The sequence below is a fragment of the Eriocheir sinensis genome, chromosome 62, assembly GCF_024679095.1.
Source record: "Eriocheir sinensis breed Jianghai 21 chromosome 62, ASM2467909v1, whole genome shotgun sequence".
Classification (NCBI taxonomy): domain Eukaryota; kingdom Metazoa; phylum Arthropoda; class Malacostraca; order Decapoda; family Varunidae; genus Eriocheir; species Eriocheir sinensis.
The window spans coordinates 832,501-852,500 of NC_066570.1; the positions used below are offsets into that span (position 1 = coordinate 832,501).

At 44.4% G+C, this 20,000-nt stretch overlaps 1 protein-coding gene across 3 annotated transcripts in view; it reads right to left on the reverse strand.

The window, feature by feature from the left end:
• LOC126986591 (dipeptidase 1-like) overlaps positions 1-20,000 on the reverse strand; it is a 337,773-nt gene that overhangs the window by 76,291 nt on the left and 241,482 nt on the right. For all 3 annotated transcript variants that reach the window (XR_007739832.1, XM_050842852.1, XM_050842853.1), the window contains exon 9: positions 7,382-7,532. Coding sequence is in view for 2 of the 3 variants with exons in the window: in XM_050842852.1 (XP_050698809.1) it covers positions 7,382-7,532 (151 nt within the window). In the remaining variant the exon portion in view is untranslated. The remainder of the gene's footprint in view (positions 1-7,381; positions 7,533-20,000) is intronic.

The window sequence follows — 20,000 nt, forward strand, 5'->3', positions numbered from 1 at the left end:
TTAGCTAGACTTCCTTTTTTTCTCTCTTCGTCTATGTCAACGACAATCAGTGCTTTTATTTTCATCTATTTACTTCTATTTCTCTTCATTTTACCTCACACAGTCTTTATCTTCAATCTTTTCATCAACTTTTTTTTCCACTTAACCTGAGTTCTTCTTTTCTCTTTCCTTTCCTTTTCTTTCTTTTTAACACTAATCACAATCAATGTCTGCCACCCCTCTTTATCTGCACTTATTTTTCCCACCTTACCTCCATTTTTTCCCTCTATATCTCTCTCTCTCTCTCTCTTTTATTTGCATCCTACATCAATCTCCATTAGTGTCTTTCATCTCTATTATGTATATGTATTCACTCTCAACCGTACCTCAATCCATCAGGTATCTCCATGGTAGCTTTGTTTCTCTATACTTTACATCATTCCCATAAATAACTGTTATTCAATATTCCTTCACTATCTCCATATTTTTTTGTTTTTCTCAGTGGACTTCAATCCCCATTATTATTATTTTTTTCTCTCCTTTTTCTTCTTATCTCAACTCTTATCAATACCTTTCATTCACATTTTTCTCTATACAAATAATCTCAGTGAATAACAATACCTTTTCCTCTCTCTATCTACCTGCCTATTCTTCTGTTACATCAATCACGAACATTAACGTTTATTACAATCTACCTCTTCATCTGTTTTCCTTTTAGTCAGCTGAGCGGGGAAGGTGAGAGGCAGCAAGGGGCACACAGGTGGGTATTCAATCAGTGGCGCATTATTGGAACAGGTGAGGGCAGGTGTGCATCATGAGCGGGCGAGGGGAGGCGAAAACGAACCCAGCAGCTCGACAGGTGGGGCGGCAGGTGAGGATCGTATAGGTTTGATGCAGCGAGGTGGATAAGGTCGAGTAAATGTGGAAACGTGAAAAAATAAGGGAAAGTGTGGTAGATGGATGAGTGGATGGATGAATGGATGGATGGATGGATGGGTGAGTGGATAGATGGGTGAGTATTTAGTGTTAGTGTGTTTGTTGTTTTCATTTATTTTCATTGATTTCGTTTCTTCCACAAGGTTTAGTTTAGCTTACATTCTATCTAGATCGTGACTCGTAAAATTTTATCCCCTTTGTTATTTTTCGTCGACCTCCTTTTTTTTTTACACCAGAGGAGACAGTTCAAGGGCGTAAAAAAAAACGAAAACAATAATGAAAAAAAAGCCCGCTACTTACTCCTCCTGAATAAAGTAGAGAGGAGTGGCCACAAAGACCTTCCCACTGGTCCTCTCACTCCCCTCACCCCCTCATTATTTTCCTTATAAAACAAATTCGTAAAGTCTTTCTGGAAATACCCGTACATCAGAACTCCACATCATGTCCATTTCTTAAAACCGGATATTAAGATTTATTGACGGTTTATGGTACCAATGTCTTCCTTCAACCTTACACCAACGTCCCTTATATGTCAGTTTTTTTTTTTAAGTAAGAGGAGAGTATCTAGACACCTCTCCACCTGAATTGCTGACCTCTCTTTTGCCAGTCATCTATCTTTTTTATATTCTTAACATCAATGCCAATCGTTTTTCCAGATCTCATTTTTTTTCTCTTCCAATCTGCATTAATTACGATCATTATCTTCAATCTCTCTATCTGCAAGTTCTTTTTATAGGAGCAGTGATTAGCGGGCCTTTCTACCCATTATTTTCCCTTTGAGCTGCTTCCTTTAGTGTAGAAAAGAAGAATCAGTTGAAAGTGGATTTGAAGAAGTTTTGGACATCGAGCCTAATCAGTCGTTCACCTCGCTCCCTTCCCTTTGAGCAGCGCCTCCTAATCACCCTCCGAGGCCCCGCCGCACAAAACTCTCCACTTATCTCCCTAACGACTTCATCAATATATTAACTTTTTTTTTTAACTCCTCCACTGGCAGACTTTGAGCCAACCTTCCTTCTGCTGCCTCTCCGCCATTCTCTGACAAACGCTTTACGAGAGGAGCATCGATACATTTTGACGTGTATTTGCTATCTATCTATCTATCTATCTACCTCCCTATATATTTATCTCTCTAAGTACCTCTGTCTGTCTGCCTATCTTCCTATCTATATACTATGATAATACTTTTGATCTCTTTGCAGGAGCTTACAGGTTTTTTTTTTGTGTGTGTGAATTTAGCTCTGCCTTCAACACACAAAAAGAAAAATATACACGCAAAGAGATCTGAAGCTTAATAGACCTTGCCATCATCGGGAAGATCTCTTGGGCTTGTGCGGGGCGCGGTGGGTTTGGCGGTGACGTGTGTGAGGGCGTTGGGGGGGGGGGGGGGGGGGGGAGGCGCCGAGGTAGCAACATTAATTTCGCTGCATTTTACTTTTTGGCGCCTTTTTGCAGTTCTGTCTGAGTCTGAGGTGCTGTCATTTGGGAGAGTCTGACTTGTGTCGTGAGAGGCGTGGGTGGGAGGCGAATGACGTGAATTAAGGAAGGACAGGTGGAAGCGACTGAAGACATGATAGACAAGATGGAAGAAGGGGAGAAAAAGAAAATGGGATGGGGAGTGAAGGGGAAGGAGGAGGGGTAATGAAGGGGAAGAGAGATGGGTAAATTAAACGGAAGGGGAAGAAGAGAAGCAACAGAAGGCCTCATTGACGGTAGAGAGAGGAGAGGGGAGGGCAATGTAGAGGAAGGGGAAGAGGAAGGGATGAAGAAGAGGAAGAGGAAGAGAAAGAGGAAGAGGGAAGAAAAAGTGAAGTTCTCATTAGTGGCAAGGATATTGAGAATGAGAGTAAAAATGAAGGAGACAGCGGAACGGAAGGAGGAGGAGACAGCGAGCGTTAAATTGAAAAATGCTCCCGAACCGGATGCAAGTGTCATAACTGGCAAGCGGCGAGACAATATTGAATGGAATTTTTAAGGCTCTCCAAGACCTTGCTGTTCACGCCCATCGCATCTAACTTGAGTGACATTAAAACTAAATTCATATACTGACAGTTTTACATGTTTATATATACTATTTTTAAACCGATAAACTTGACTATATTAGCGATTCAAGGTCAGGGTCACGTCATAAGGTCAAGGTAAAACTACCCCTTTCCAGGGGTAGTTTTATGACCCTGGTGGTAGTGTGACTCTTCCCCTGTGCCATGAACCATAAAAAACACTCATGAAAACCCGACTGATCTCTTCTTTGACCTTTAGAAATAGTTGATGTGAGAAGCGATGGTGTCTTTAAATACGACCCTCAGGTGTTCTTAGACGCTACCAACACCCACATCAGCTATTTGCAAAGGATGAAAACATGATCAATCGAATTTTAGAGATTGTTTTTTGGGGTTCGGGGTTTAGAAGGGTTAAACTATCACCAGGGTCATTGAACTACCCCTGGAAAGGCCTACAGCTCCTACGAAAGCCATATCAAATGTGTGTGCTTGGGCGACGAAATGTTTAAGAATATGTCCCTTAGGCCCTGCGTGGCGGCGACGTGCTGGAGTGAAACATGACGAGACACGCCTGCATCGCCCTCCTCTGCGTCCCGCCATCGCTGTGAGTCCCGTGACGAGTGTGTTGACGTGACGGGGAACACCTGGAGCGGCGGGGAGGGGGGGGCATCGCGTCACTCACACCTTCGCGTCCCCGGCAGACACAGACAGGTGAGAATATTGGCCCGCACCCCTCACCGCCTGGCAGGGAAGGGGGGGAAAGGGAGAGGGGAGGAAATGGAAAAGAGAGGATAGGGAGAGGAGGGAAGGGGAGGAAAGGCAGAGGGGAGGAAATGGAAGGGAGAGGATAGGGAGAGGAGGGAAGGGGAGGAAAGGCAGAGGGGAGGAAATGGAAGGGAGAGGGTATAGGGGAAGAGGAGGGAGGAGTCCTAAAAGAGGCGAATATTGCGCCCGCCCGTCGCATTCTGGCAGGGAGGTGAAGGGAGAGGAAGAGGAAGAGGAGAGCAGGAGAAGGGTAAGTGCTGAAGAGGAGGAGGAGGAGGAGGAGGAGGAAGGAGAAGACAAGAGGAAGGGGAGAGGAAGGATATGGGTGATAGCAACGGAGAGGGTAAATGCCGGAGAGGGGGAGGAAAGAGGAAGGCGAAGACGAGGGGAGGGGAGAGGAAGGAGGTGGGCGACAGCAACGGAAGGGCTAAATGATGAAGGGAAGGTGGAGGAGGGAGAGGACAGGTGGAAGACATGATTGACAAGATGGAAGAAGGGGAGAAAAAGAAAATGGGAAAGGGAGTGAAGAGGAAGAGAGATAGATAAATTAAAAGGAAGAGGAAGAAGAGAAGCAACAGAAGGGCTGATTAACGGTAGAGAGAGGAGAGGGGAGGGCAAAGTAGTGGAAGGGGAAGAGAAAGAAGATGAAGAAGAGGAAGAGGAAGAGAAAGAGGAAGAGGGGGAAAAAGAGGAAGTTCTCATTAGTGGCAAGGATATTGAGAATGAGAGTAAGGATGAAGGAGAGTGAGAAACGGGAGGAGAAGAGGAAGAGGAAAAGGAAAGGGAAGAGGAAGAAGGAGAGAGGAAAAGGAAGAGGAACATGGAGGAAAAGGGGAAAGAGGAATCATGGCAGCGAATGGAGTCCTAATTACTGGCCAAAAAGTGGAGAAGGAAAGGGAAGAGGAAAAGGAGACAGCGGTGAGGGGCCTGACAGACGCATCTCGGGAGCGTGAGGGCGTGCGGGCGCGTGGGCGTGCGTCAATTAGCGTCGTTCCCCGGTTCAGGCGCGTCAGGTCGAGGACAAGATCACCAATTACGAGTATCAGACGCAGAGGATATGTCTGCGTGTGTCCCGGGGGTGGGGGTGGGGGCAGGAGGAGGTGTGTGGAGGTGCGTGGAGCTGATGGGCTGGTACCGGGGGGGTTACCGGGGGGATGCTACGGGAGGCTGAAGGATGCTGGATTTGGCTTAGGAAGGATTAGTTGAGTCTGTGGGGGTGTCATGTTGCTAGAGATGAAATGGGAGGCGTGTGTCGTGAGCAGACGGGCATGGGTAAGGAGGAAGGTCGGGCAGGGGGCGGCTTGAGGAAGTTGGGGAGAGTCGAGTGGGGCTGGGGAAGGTGCTGGGGTGCTAGGGGACAAAGTTAGGGAGACTCAAGTAAGGCTGTGGGGAGGAGTGATGGGGCTGGGGGGATGAAGGAGGCTGGGGAAGGACTGGGTTGAGGATGGGAAGACAAACACGGGGTGAGGTGGTTCATCGGAAGGGTAACTTTAATTTTCGCCTTGCTTGGGTTTGGAATTGGGGTGGGGCTCATGTGGGCCTGGAGGAGATTAAAGGCTGTGTTTTGAGTTAGTGTGGGTTAGAAATGAGGCTGGGGAAGTGTTGAAGGAAGATTGGGTGGGGGTGCTTGCAACAACTAAGAGAACTTAAGTATGATAGAAGTGGGGCTGAGGTGGATATGGGAAGGGATTCATTAGTATGTAAAAAAATAAATGGCGCCGGGTGGTGATTGGGGCTGACGTGAAGCAAGGAACAGTGAGTAGCGGGCTTTTTTTTTATTCTTATTTCCTTTTTTTTTTGCCCTTGAACTGTCCCCTTTGCTGTAAAAAATCGGCGTAAGGTTGGGACGGGACTGGGATTTAGGGGGCAGGTGAGTGAGGGGGGGCAGAGGTGTGGGGGCTGGGGTGTGTGTGGGGGGCAATTCTGGCAAGGGATGGGGTGTGTAAGTCAGGGGTGTCAAGGGCAGGAGAATGAGGAGCAGGGGTGTCAGGGGCTGGGGTGTGCGTGGGGGGTATGTCAGGGGTTGGGGGGAGAGACAGGGGGGCAGGGGCAGGGGGGTTGGGGTGTATGGGCTACCTGAAGGAGGGCTTAAAGACGAGGTTCCCAAGTCATCTTTAAGTACCGTGGAGAGCCAGCCTTGAGGGTCTCCAGGCCAAGGTCGGTGTATGTGTTGTTGTTGTTGTTGTTGTTGTTGTTTTGTTGCTTTAAGGATTATTTTATTTATTTTCATTAATATCTGTGTACTTCGGTTATTTTTGTGTTTTATTGATATTTTGTCCCTTCTTCATGCTTTGTGTGTGTGTGTGTGTGTGTGTGTGTGTGTGTGTGTGTGTGTGTGTGTGTGTGTGTGTTACCATGACGCAATAAAAAAAGCAAATGTGAAGTTACTGAGGGCCACGAGACATCTATTGAGGCGCAGGTAAGTTAAAGGTGTGCAACAGGTGTGTATGTGTGCAGATAAGCGCTTACCAAGAGAGCGAATGGATTATGTAAAAATAGTCTCTCTCCTTTCCTTCCTTCTTTTCAACCCTTGTATTGCTATTTAATTCTTGCCTTCCCTCTTCTCTACCTTCACTCTGTTGCTCCTCTCTCTACACAACAAATGCGGTAATGAATTAACAGGCACGAGGAAGGTAAGCACTCACCATGGCGTGCAGCAGGTGTGTGTGAGGGTGAGGTGAAATACAGGTGTGAACAGATGTATGTGAGGAGGAGGTGATGATATACAGTTTTGTACAGGTGTGTGGGTTAGGTAACACAGAGGTATGAACTAGTATGCGTGAGTATGAAGCAATATACAAACGGGAAAAGGTGTGTGTGAGGGTGAACCAACAAGCAGGTAAGAACAGGTGTGTGTAAGGGGAACCAACACAGGTAAAAACAGGTGTGTGAGGATCAGCTAACAAACAGGTGAGTAGCGTGCTGCCCGCGTGTGTAAGTATAAGTTAACATGTAGCGTTCTGGAGTGTGAGTGAGGGTAAGTTAACCCCTTAACTGCGGATTTCCTACAAAAGACATCACCAAGCTATAGGAATGGAACAAATGTGTCTGCTACGATTCAATGAAGAAAAAATGTAAAGTCCTGCACCTTGGGAGGGGATATCCAGCACACCAATACCACATGGGAAACACTCCACTATCCACCACAGAGGCTGAGAAAGACCTGGGAGTACATGTTACCAGGCTACCAGTGAAGGGATATCCAGCACACCAATACCACATGGGAAACACTCCACTATCCACCACAGAGGCTGAGAAAGACCTAGGAGTATATGTTACCAGGCTACCAGTGAAGGGATATCCAGCACACCAATACCACATGGGAAACACTCCACTATCCACCACAGAGGCTGAGAAAGACCTGGGAGTACATGTTACCAGGCTACCAGTGAAGGGATATTCAGCACACCAATACCACATGGGAAACACTCCACTATCCACCACAGAGGCTGAGAAAGACCTGGGAGTACATGTTACCAGGCTACCAGTGAAGGGATATCCAGCACACCAATACCACATGGGAAACACTCCACTATCCACCACAGAGGCTGAGAAAGACCTGGGAGTACATGTTACCAGGCTACCAGTGAAGGCCAAATCCGTGCCAATCGCAGCGGCCGGGTTAACGTAGAGGTGGGTACAGGTGTGTCTGAAGGTGGGGAATGCACAGGTAACAATCAGGTATGTAGAGGAGCGTCACTCACCACGGCGTGCTGCAGGTGTGTGTGAGGGTGAGGTAGCGCACGCCCAGGTCTCGAAGCGCCCGCAGCACGCCCAGGGAGTTCTGTATGGCGTGTCCGCCCTCCACACCGATCAGACTGGCGATGCGACCCTCACGGAAGGCCGCCTCCACCTCTGCATGGGGGAGACAGGAGGTTAAGGGTAATCGATAGGCAGGGAAAAAGAGAATACACAGAAAAAAAAGACAGGAGGATGAAGGTGAAAGACAGCAAGGGGATAGAAAGAATAAATAGAAGTAAAGAAAGAGTGAAGAAAGCGTAAGGAAAAAGACACAGAAGAAAAGAAAGAAGAAAAGTAAAGGAGTAAAAAAGAGGTTTAAAACGGGCAAGACAAAAGATAAAACACCAAAAAACACAGAAAAAAGAAGTAAAAGTAAAGAAATGGTGAAGAATGAGAAAATAAAAAATAAATGAGGCAAAGCAGAACAGACAACACATAGAAAAGAGAAAGGCAGATAGGCAGACAGACAGACAGACATTAAAACAAGATAGACGGTGTAACAGACTGACTGACTGACTAACTGACTGATTGACTGACTGACTGACTGATTAACTGATTGACACCCACCCACCCACACCCACACACACACACACACCCACACACACACACACACACACACACACACACACACACACACACGCCAAATGGAAATAGGACTAAAGCCAAACAAAAATATGCAATCACTCCCTTCCTGCCTTTCCAAGCAAACAAATTATTCGGGTTCTTAAACACGACAGACACCTTCCCTGCCAGGCCACTGTTGTTCTATTTCAGGAGGAGTAAGAGGGTATTTTCCTTTCCTTATGTGCTCCTATTCACGTACAAAATAAGGGATACAAATATAAGGGAGAGGTATTCTTTATTCAACTCTAATATTTTTCCTGTATCCCGTTACGCTGAAGAGGAAGTTATTATAAATCCAAACATTTTTTTTATTACCATACGGCGCATAACAGTTTTCTTTAGTAGCAATGAAGCAAAACATGGCGATACGAACATAAAAACAAGGAATTTATGACATTTTTCCACTCCGATCTCCTGAGGGAAGTGACAGAACCGATAGTGAGAGAAAATAACATCACGAAGCATTTTATTCCGGTTTTAAAATTTGCCTCGAGGAAAGAGAGACAAGCTGGAGGACGTGTGGGCATTAAGAGAGCCATTATCCCTCGTGTTCCTGCAGGCTAGATAGCTCTGTCCTCAATTCCCGAAAGCTTAGCGACGAGAGGAAAGAAAAAGAAAACTTGACGGCGGAGCGTGTCAACATATTAGTCAGCGCCATAAACAAGGCTTTTTGTTTTCTTTCGTCCTCCGTGATTTTGTTTCTCTTTCAAAAACTTCAAAATGGAAAGGCGAGATATTTTGTTTTCCTTCACTGGGTCACAGGGTCGCGTCCTCTCTCTCTCTCTCTTCTCCCTTCTCTACCGCCACCAAGTCACTCTCACCCTCTTCGTCCCTCACTTTCACTCCTCGCCTTGTCATCACCATCACCATCACCGTCCGTCACTTTCTTTTCCTCGCCTCGCCATCACCATCGTCATCACCATCACCACCAATTCGGGGCATCGTTCATGTCGACTCAATTTCCTCGCCATTCGGATTATTTTTGTCCTTTCTGTCTTTCTCCAGTTCATGCAAAAAGAGAAAAGGAAAACTCTGCCAATGTCTGTCTGTCTGTCTGTCTGTCTGTCTGCCTCCTGCCTTCCCGTGTTCATCTGCTTGCCTGTTTGCCTGCCTGTCTGTTTCTCTGTCTGTCTGTATGTATGTATGTCTGTCTCCTGCCTTCCTGTGTTCATCTGCTTGCCTGTCTGTCTATTTCTGTCTGTCTGTCTGTCTCTGTCTCTATTTGTCTGTTTGTTTGTCTGTCTGTGCCTCCCTGATTTTGTATATCTATCTGCTTGCCTGTTTATCTATTTGTTTGTCTTTCTCTGTGTGTTTGTGTATCTAGCTGTCTATCTATCTGTCTGTCTGTCTGCCTGTCTGTGTTTGTCTGTCTATCTATCTGTCTGTCTGTCTGCCTGTCTGTGTTTGTCTGTCTATCTATCTGTCTGTCTGTCTGCCTGTCTGTGTTTGTCTGTCTATCTATCTGTCTCAAAATTTTAAAAAAAGCACCAGTTTTACACATTTTTCCTCACGATCGCAAATGGTGTATCAGATTCACTCCCTTACATAAATCAACGTAAAAGTTTCGTAATTCACGCACACAAAAATGGGTATATAGGAAAGTAACATTTGGACTCAGAGGAAACACTGACACATGTGGAAATAGTCGTGGCACTAATGAGGTCACCATTGTGTGTATAGATAGAATATTACCAACCGTAGAATGCACTATAGCGGAGGAAGGCGAGATACGGTTATACTGTGTGCAAGATGTATCGTTGTAAGGAAACTGAATGCGAGAGGTAGTACACAAAACGAATTAAATCTAAGCTGTCGTGGTATTTTTTACATTTACGTAGAAAATAATAAAAAAGTAGATGAAGTAAGAAGGGAATGAAAAAAACAAAGAAATATGAAAAGAAAATTCACCCATAATACAAGACAAATACAAAATAGATCAAACAAAAATAAAAATAAACAATAAACGGAGACAGTGTCCACCACATAAAGCTTAATCTAATAAACGACCATAACGCAATAGAAAACCACAGACAACATAATAAAATATACACTCACCAATAAAAATAAACGATAGGCAACACAATGCATGACACACACACACACACACACACACACACACACACACACACACACACACACCTCCCCCCACCACACAGAACCACCTCCCTCACCACCACATATCCTCCCCCAATCCCCCCACACACACACACGATCCTAAAAAAAAAAAAACAAACAAAAACACGCTCTCGTCCTTCACCGGAATACAGGAATACTGGGAATTGGTGAATATCGGGAATACGGTAACACAGTATTCCACCCCGACGCGGTACGAGGCGAGGAGAGAAATAAAAAAAGAGAGGTGTCTCCTAGGTGAATGCAGGCAGGTGAAGGGGGGAGGGTGAGGAAGGGGTCAGGGGGGGTTAAAGGTAAAGTGATTCATTTTTCTTTTTGCAGGTGATGTCAGGGTCAGGTGGCTGGTGCCCCCGAGGTTGTTCTGAGGCTGCGGGGAAGGCCAGGTGTAGGGAGAGAGGCGACAGGTGAGTGAAATAGCAGGATATATTAATCTGTGTACCTACCTGGCCTCTGTGTGTGTGTGTGTGTGTGTGTGTGTGTGTGTGTGTGTGTGTGTTGGGGATTTGATAGTGTTGTTTGTGTGTGTTTGTTTGTTTGTTATTTGTGTGTGTGTTTTGTGTGAGTAGATAATAGTAGGTCCCTTAAGTTAGTTTTTCTTTTCTGTATTTCATCAAGTTTCTATAATGGATGACTGCATTGATTTCAAGTACGGATAGTTCTTATTTCACGCAGGATTTGAATTACCTAAGTCGCGTCTACGTAAAAGTTTCCCATATGTCGTAGATTCATATACGTACATCTACCTAAAGCTCATACAATAACGCTCTATTCTGGACTTTGCACCTGCCTAGCTTCTGGTTAGTTGAAATTCGGTGATACTCGCAGGTTCACATATATTCCGTGTATCTATCTACCTGACACTTAGTATATACAAGAGAGGCGACTATATCTCCTCCCGAAATTGACCTCTCTTTCGGCCATCTCTTTTGATTTTATTTTTTAGGAGCAACGAGTAGCGGGCTTTTTTTATTATTGTTTCCTTTTTTTGTGTGCCCTTGAGCTGTCTCCTTAGTTGTAAAAAAAAATATATTAGCAAGAATATGGAATGAGGAAAGAGGAGAAGCGTGCTGGTGAAAGACGAACGAGAATGACATTGAAGGTCAGAAGAGGAGGAAGGATCAAAAGAGAGAAGGACGGGTCGTATGAGAGAACAGCAAGAGAAAGGGGTAACGTGTAACAAGAGGCACGCTAGGACGGAATGGAAAAGGCGGGTCATACGCAGCAACCCCGACAAGAGATGGGAAAAGGTGGGAGGACGATAGTTAATTAAGGATTGGTAACACACACACACACACACACACACACACACACACGAAAAAAGAGCGTCTATATCTGGTCTATAACTGGACTGTGCTAACTTCCCTTGAATGATTTTTTTCTTTTACGAGAATGAGGAAAATAAAAGAAAAGCGTGTCCTTTATTTTTTTTACAGCAAAGGAGACAGCACAAGGGCACACAAAAAAAGGAAACAATACAAAAAAGCCCGCTACTCGCTGCTCCTGTAAAGAATCCGAAGAGGTGGCCGAAAGAGGTTGATGGGAGTGACTCTAGAACCGAACCTGTCTGGGCCAATATCACTTGTCTCAAAGGAGGGAGCATGTCAGGATATTCTCAGTATTTCGCCGCGTATTAAATCTTTGCGTACGGACGGAGCCATGACAAGACTTTAATTTCACTGTAAAGGTAAGGATGAAGTTGTGGGCATACACTATAGCTACGCGAGGCGGCGATGCTCATCCATTCCTTTGGCCCTTTTAATTAGCATGTGGTGGGAGAGAATCATCGTTGCCAGGTTATCGAACTCAAAGCATTGTACTTACCGGTTTCCGTCTCATAACTATTGCCAAGAAACACCAATAATTAACCATTTTTAACAATAATTATAAATGAGACAGTTATTGGGGTGGAGGAGACAGGTTTTGGGTAGGAAATCGGCAAACTTAAGATGCTGAGTACGACATTCTGACAACGTTGGAGAGACCCCTTACCTCGACACAGCTGGAGAGAATCCTTACCCCGACACAGGTGGAGAGACCCCTTACCCCGACACAGCTGGAGAGAATCCTTACCCCGACACAGGTGGAGAGACCCCTTACCCCGACACAGGTGGAGAGACCCTGACACAGGTGGAGAGAATCCTTACCCCGACACAGGTGGAGAGAACCCTTACCCCGACACAGGTGGAGAGACCCCTTACCCCGACACAGGTGGAGAGACCCCTTACCCCGACACAGGTGGAGAGAATCCTTACCCCGACACAGCTGGAGAGAATCCTTACCCCGACACAGGTGGAGAGACCCCTTACCCCGACACAGGTGGAGAGAATCACCTGACACAGCTGGAGAGAATCCTTACCCCGACACAGGTGGAGAGAATCCTTACCCCGACACAGGTGGAGAGAATCCTTACCCCGACACAGGTGGAGAGAATCCTTACCCCGACACAGGTGGAGAGAATCCTTACCCCGACACAGCTGGAGAGAATCCTTACCCCGACACAGGTGGAGAGAATCCTTACCCCGACACAGGTGGTGAGAACCCTTACCCCGACACAGGTGGTGAGAACCCTTACCCCGACACAGGTGGTGAGAACCCTTACCCCGACACAGGTGGTGAGAACCCTTACCCCGACACAGGTGGTGAGAACCCTTACCCCGACACAGGTGGTGAGAACCCTTACCCCGACACAGGTGGTGAGAACCCTTACCCCGACACAGGTGGTGAGAACCCTTACCCCGACACAGGTGGTACTGGGAAGGCTGCACGCCGACTGCCCAGGCCGGGATGCGAACCCTGGCCCGCAGATTCGTTGTCAGGGACGCTACCCACTTCCATTACCTGTTCCATTTGCATTCGTGTCAAAAGTCGAATATTTGCCAACGAATCTCAACTTTTCAGACGCAGCCATGATACAAGATAAAATACCCACTCTACTTTTTGTTATTTCCGGAATGCAACGAAATGAAACAACGTAAAACACCACACTCTACTTTTTTTTTAATTACCGCAATGCAACGAAGTGAAACGGAAAGCTGTCTGGAACCGTCAGTGAATTCAGAGTAGATTTTTGTAATTTAACTCTCGGGATTAATAAAAGTGTAGATGCATAAATATAATCTGTCTACCTGTTATTAGTTAAAATGAACTCGAATACAACAAACATATATGCATTCTACTGGAGGGAGAGGGGAGGAGGAGGACTGGAGGAGAGGAGGGGGAGGGGAACACAAAGAGAGTACTGTGAAACGAGGAGACGGCAACAGACGGAGAAAAGAAGGGAAGGGAATGCAAAGTGAAGGAAACAACAGAAGAGCTGGTGATTTTTATTTTTTTTTCTTACAGCTAAGGAGACAGTTCAAGGGCGAAAAGAAAAATATAAAAAAAAAGCCCGCTACTTACTGCTCCTGAAAAGCGGTCAAGGGAATGGCCAAAAAGAGAGGTCAATTTCGGGAGGATACAAGGAAGGTTTTGAGGAATGAATGAATAATGAATGACAGAGCAAAGAAGGGAAGGAGGGTAGACTGAAGGAAAGGAAGCAGGCAAGGAGATGAAAAATAATACTGAGTGAAGAAGAGATGGTAAGAAGGAGGTAGAGGATGCAAGATAAAAGGAGAGGATAGAAAGGCGGAAGATAAAAATTAAAATAGGAAAGAAAGGGATAGTGGATGGTAAGAGAAAGGAAGAGGATGCAAGATAGAGGAAAGGAGAGAGATGGGATGGTAAAAAAAGAGGGAAAGGAAGGGATGGTGCAGGGTAGAGTAGAGGAGGGTAAGAGGACAAATTGGAGGAAAGGAGAGAGATGGGGATAGAAAAAGATAGTGGGAGAACTAGACTGAGTGAACGAGGGAGGGAGTGAGAGTGGACGGATGAATTGGGGAGACAAGAAACAAGTATAAGACATGAATGACTGATGTGATTGAACGAAGCCACCAGTACGCTGTATACGATGTTGATGTCTACTTGATTTTGTTTTCCTCGTAAATGAGCTCCGGTAAAATATAAAACAGCACAAGAATCGCGGAAAACAAAAACAAAAGAGTCGGAGGCGTGTGAATGTTTGATGTTAAAGGAAGGAAAAATTATCATCCTCTCTGTCAGACAAACACATTCGCGGAAGATTAAACACACGCGGACGTAACGAAAAGGTTGATGTTTGTTATGTATTTTTCAAGGTATACTTAGGAGAACATACAGCAGCTCACTATAAAATTAAACACACACACACACACACACACACACACACGCACGCACGCACTTATGGAGGTCAAGAGGTATTTTTTGGATCAAGAAATAAGAGTAAACAAAGTGGTACACTGAAGAAGAGGAGGAAGACGAGGAGGAGGAGGAGGAGAAGGAGGAGGAGGACGAATATGAGGAGGAGGATGATATGGCGGAGGAGGAAAACAACAACAATAAAAACAACAACAACATCAAGAAATCAGAAAAGAAAAATAACCCGATAAACAGAAATGAAAAAATGTGGAAAAAAAAGAAACTAAAAGATGATTAAATATGAGAACAGAAGATAAAAAAAGAGAAAGAGCAAACGAAAGCAGGAACGGAGAAGTGATTGGAAGATTAAATAAAAAAAAAAACAAAAATTAAAATGGAGGAGGAAGAGAAGCGAAGGAAGAAGAAAAAAGATTGAAAAAAACGAAACTGAAGAGTGACAGAAGAGAAACAAAAGTGAAGGGAAGAGAAGCAGGGGAGAGAAGAAGCAGCGAATATGTGAGAAGGGAAACTAAGATGAGAAAGAGATATAGACACAAAAACAGGGATGATGAAGGAGGAGGATAAGGACAAGAGGAGAATAAAGAAAGGAGATGAATGGTGATGGAAAATAAAAGGATGGAATAGCAGAAGAATGGAAAGAATGGAAAGCAGAAGAATGGAAGAATAGAAAGCAGAAAGGATGGAAGAATAGAAAGCAGAAAGGATGGAAGAATAGAAAGCAGAAAGAATGGAAGAATAGAAAGCAGAAAGGATGGAAGAATAGAAAGCAGAAGGATGGAAGAATAGAAAGCAGAAAGGATGGAAGAATAGAAAGCAGAAGAATGGAAGAATAGAAAGCAGAAAGGATGGAAGAATAGAAAGCAGAAGAATGGAAAAATAGAAAGCAGAAAGGATGGAAGAATAGAAAGCAGAAAGGATGGAAGAATAGAAAGCAGAAAGGATGGAAGAATAGAAAGCAGAAGAATGGAAGAATAGAAAGCAGAAAGGATGGAAGAATAGAAAGCAGAAGAATGGAAGAATAGAAAGCAGAAAGGATGGAAGAATGGAAAGCAGGAGGATGGAAGAATAGAAAGCAGAAAGAATGGAAGAATAGAAAGCAGAAAGGATGGAAGAATGGAAAGCAGGAGGATGGAAGAATAGAAAGCAGAAAGGATGGAAGAATAGAAAGCAGTAGGATGGAAGAATGGAAAATATGGAAAAGCATAAGAGAATAGGAAAGGGGAGGAGAACAAAGAGGGAGATTACGGGAAGGAAAAAGAGGAAATGAAATAATAGATGCAGAAGAAAAATTAGTAAAGGAGGAGGAGAGGCATAAGGGGGAGAAAGGAAGGAAATAAAGGAGAAATGTACAGTGGAAAAAAAAAAATGATTGTAGAATTATATAACTGAAAATGACGAATAGAATTGTGCCTATGTATAGAAATTAAAAGTTATCTGGTGCATGATAGCTACTACTACTACTACTACTACTACTACTACTACTACTACTACTACTACTACTACTACTACTACCCTAACCTAACCTAACCTAACCGTAATAGTGAAATATCTAGTGAGGAAAAAATGCATCACTTAATAACTTGAAAAAAAAGTAAAAAAGAAAAGAAAACATCATAAAGTTACACAGACGCTTCTCTTGTTGAGACGACGGGAGAGAACGGGAGGGAAGGAGGTATTAAATGGAGGGAAGAGAGAGGAGGGAGGGAGGAAGTAGAGGGGGAGAGATGAGGAGGGAGAGGTCAAGGCGTGGGAGGAGGCGGGGATATAGAGAAAAAAGGAAAGGGAGGGAGGAAGGGAGGGAGAGAGTGAGGGGGAAGTCTAATATGATTTTGGGAGAGAATGGAGAAAGGTCAGGGAGGGGAGAGAGAGAGAGAGAGAGAGAGAGAGAGAGAGAGAGAGAGAGAGAGAGAGAGAGAGAGAGAGAGAGAGAGAGAGAGAGAGAGAGAGAGAGAGATGGGTACACAACTCTCCTATATGACCGTAGATATTAAAAACGGGTTGCCCAGTGGCGGGAAGTAGAGGAGGACGCATGGAAAGACAGGCAAAAAAAAGTCTGTAGGTTCATCACGACGCTGCTCGCTCTGGTGGTTTGATAAGCTCGACAGTCACTTTATTTCATGCGTTCAGTTTAGTCCTAACGCTACGATGCAACGGTCAATGTGATTTTAAAGGAAATTCTGTTTTTCGGAATTACTACTTCTGCAGGATGGTTGTTCCACTGGCGGATAATTCGGTATATGAGGAAAAAAAATATCCTGCAGATAACCACTAAATCGCCTCGCTTGAATCAGTACTCCATTAATTATATTTCTTGAGTTAGTTTCGGGTTAAAAAAATGGAATAATCAATGTTACTAAACTTCAGGTACTGGAAGACCTGAATCCTATTTCCACGAACGAGTTTCTTTTCCAGCGTTAACAGACTGAGTCGCTTGAGTCATTCTTCACACGACTGAGCCCGTGAACCTTTGTTGAAGCGCGTCGCTGAACTTGATTCTTGCAATTACGGAGCCAGAACTGCACTACAGATTCCAGGTGGGGTTTTATACTTCTCGTCCTCTCTTTCTTCTTCCTTTCTACTATAACAGCTGTTTCATCATTTTCCACTCGCATTTTTAGTCTCCTTTCATGCCTCTCTTGCAATTCAATTCTCTATCTTCTCTCTTTCCTCTCCTCACTCTCCCTGTCCCTCGCCCTTAAAGGTATGCAAATAAATTCTCATTCGGCAAGTCTTAAAATTCCTAATCCCATCCCCTTTGTCTGTCTTAACTTTCCCCTTGAGCCGCTCCCAAAAATGTAAAGTACCTGAGACTTTCCATAAACATCCATCTCTTCCTCCTGCTCCTCCGTTTTTTACCCGAGAAAGTTAAACATAATCATGGCAATTCACAACTTATCAACAGCTCAGGGGGATTGTGGGGCATAGGGGAGGGAGAGGAATGGATAAGGGTGGGATAGGAAAAGGAGTGTGATGGAAAGTGAAGGAATGTAGTAGAGGAAACAGACCAGGAAAATGATAAACTGCTCAGAAGGGTTGTGGCGAAGAGGAAGGGAAGGGAGATGAATGAATAAGGATGGGAGATCGGAAACGGAGGCTGATGGGTAGTGGAGGAGAGAAGGGTTTTGTTAGGATAAGGCAGACAGACATACGACTTACAAACAGCTGAAGAGGATTGTGACTAAGAGGGGAAGTGAACTAGGTGATTAAAGGTGGGATACGAGACGGAAGGTGAGAGGAGAGAAAGGACAGTGGGATTTTCTTGAGGTTAGGCAGATAGACCAAAAGTTAAACAATATATATAAGGAAAAATCCAGCAAGAATGAGAGATGAGGTGAATGAAGGAGAGGAGGGCATAGGGAAAGAGTTAATAGAAAAGAAAAGAAGGGGAAAGGAATTAAAGGTGAAAAAGAATAAGATGAGAAGGATAGACAGGAAGAGAGGGGAAAGAAGAAAGAAGAAAAAGGGAAAAAAAAATGAACACACAACCTCACAAAGAAAAACACACTGAATAAATAAATGAAGTGTCTGAAAGAGTTTAATTAGAGAAAGAGGAAATACAGAAACAGACGAAAGAGTGAATGGTACTTAACTCTTGAATTAGTAAGTTGGACAGCATAGAGGGAACCTTCAGTACCTAACCTTGTGCAGAGGGGCCGAGGGAGCAACGGTTAGCAAGTACAGAAGGAAAATTAGCATGAAAATAACGGAGGAGGACTGAAATGAAAGCACCACCATGAAACAGGAGGATAAAGAAGGTTAAGGAGGCATTTTAAAAGATAGGTATTGCCAGGACGAAGGCAAGAGAGGTGTAGAAAGACATGAAGTGAAGATAGGAAGAAGGGGACATTAGAGGATGAAGAGAGGAGGAAGAAAAAATAATATAAAGAGGGATAAGGAGGTGGTTTGGAGGAGATAGAAGATAGTTATTGCAGGTATTAGAGGGGATGAAGAAAAGAAAAGGGCAGGTGGAAAATAACAGAAAGGGAGAGTGCAAAAGAATAGGAGAGTTAATTTTAGAAAAGGTAAAAATGAAAAAAGCGAAGAGGACAGAAGAAGAGAAAGAAAAAGGAAAGATATGAAAAAAAATGAAGAAAAGAAAAAGACGGAAATAAAAAAAAAGGGAAATAAAGGAAATGGAAAAGAAGGTTCAAGGAAGCTAAAAGATGAAGAAGGGTAAGAAGTCATTTTGGAGAAGATACGAACACCAAGGACTAGAAAAAGGGGAGATGTTGAGGACGATGCGAGGACAAGAAGAAGATAGGAAAAAGAGGATCATAAACCGCTAGGGGCAGATAAAGAAAAAAAGGAGAAGACAAGTGAGCGAGAGGGAAGATAAATGTCAGGGGTTGTAGGGTGCGAGGTCCAGAGGTGAAGAAAAAAAGAGGAAGAGAAGAAAGGAGAGAAGCTGAGAACAAAGGAGGGGAAGGAGATGGCGGAAGGAATGGAGAAAGCAAAGAATTAGAGATGGAGAAGAAAGGGATAGGGATGAGGAAACAGAAGGGGAACGAGGAAAAAAAGGAAAATAAGAAGAAACTGGAAAATGAGAGAATATGGGAATCAAAGAAGAAGGGAGAAGAAGGGACGATAAATGAAGAAAGAATGAAGGGAATGAAGAAAAGGGGAATAAGGAAAGGGTTAATGGAGAAGAAAGATAAAGAAGGGAGGAACTTAAATAGAAATAAATATGAAGAAACTGGAAAATGAGAGAATATGGGAATTAAAGAAGGAAGGAGAGGAAGGGACGATAAATGACGAAAGAATGAAGGGAATGAAGAAAAGGGGAATAAGGAAAGGGTTAATGAAGAAGAAAGATAAAGAAGGGAGGAACTTAAGTAGAAATCAATAGGAAAAGGAGGATACAGAAGGCGAATGTGAAAAAAAAGAAAGGAGAAGAAAGAGGAGAAAGAAGAAATGAAGGAGAAAGGAAAAATGGGAGAAAGAAAGAAATAGGAAGAGAGATATACAGAGGGCGAATGTGAAAAGGGAAAGGAGGAGGAGGAGGAGGAGGAGGAGGAGGAGGAGGAGGAGGAGGAGGTGAAGAAGAAGCACCCAGTCTTTCTTCCTTGTGTCTTGTTACCAGGGGAAAATATTTTACTTGGAAGACATGTTGTGTACCTCCTCCTCCTCCTCCTCCTCCTCCTCCTCCTCCTCCTCCTCTCCAGGGTGCGAAGGCAAGTGGAGACGTTTCGTAGCAGACAGTTCGCGACAAGAGACAAAATGAAAACATATACGATTTTTTTTTTATCTTGCGCAATTTTGACGCTTCCCTTCCCAGCGTGATATTTCGCACACACACACACACACACACACACACACACGTAGGTGGTCACTTCATACCCAAACAAATCATGAGGAAGAGAAGGGAAAGGAGGAGGAAGGAGGATAAACGAGATGAATAGAAGGGAAGGAAGGAAGAAGAGGAGGAGAGTATAGAGAGGAAGAGGAGGAGGGGAAGGAGGGAGGGAAGTGAAGGAGAGGAAGAGGAGAAGGAAGAGGAAGAGAAGAAGAGGAGACGGAAGAGGAGAAGGAAGAGGAAGAGGAGAAGGAAGAGGAAGAGGAGAAGGAAAGGGAAGAATGGAAGAAGAAAAAGAG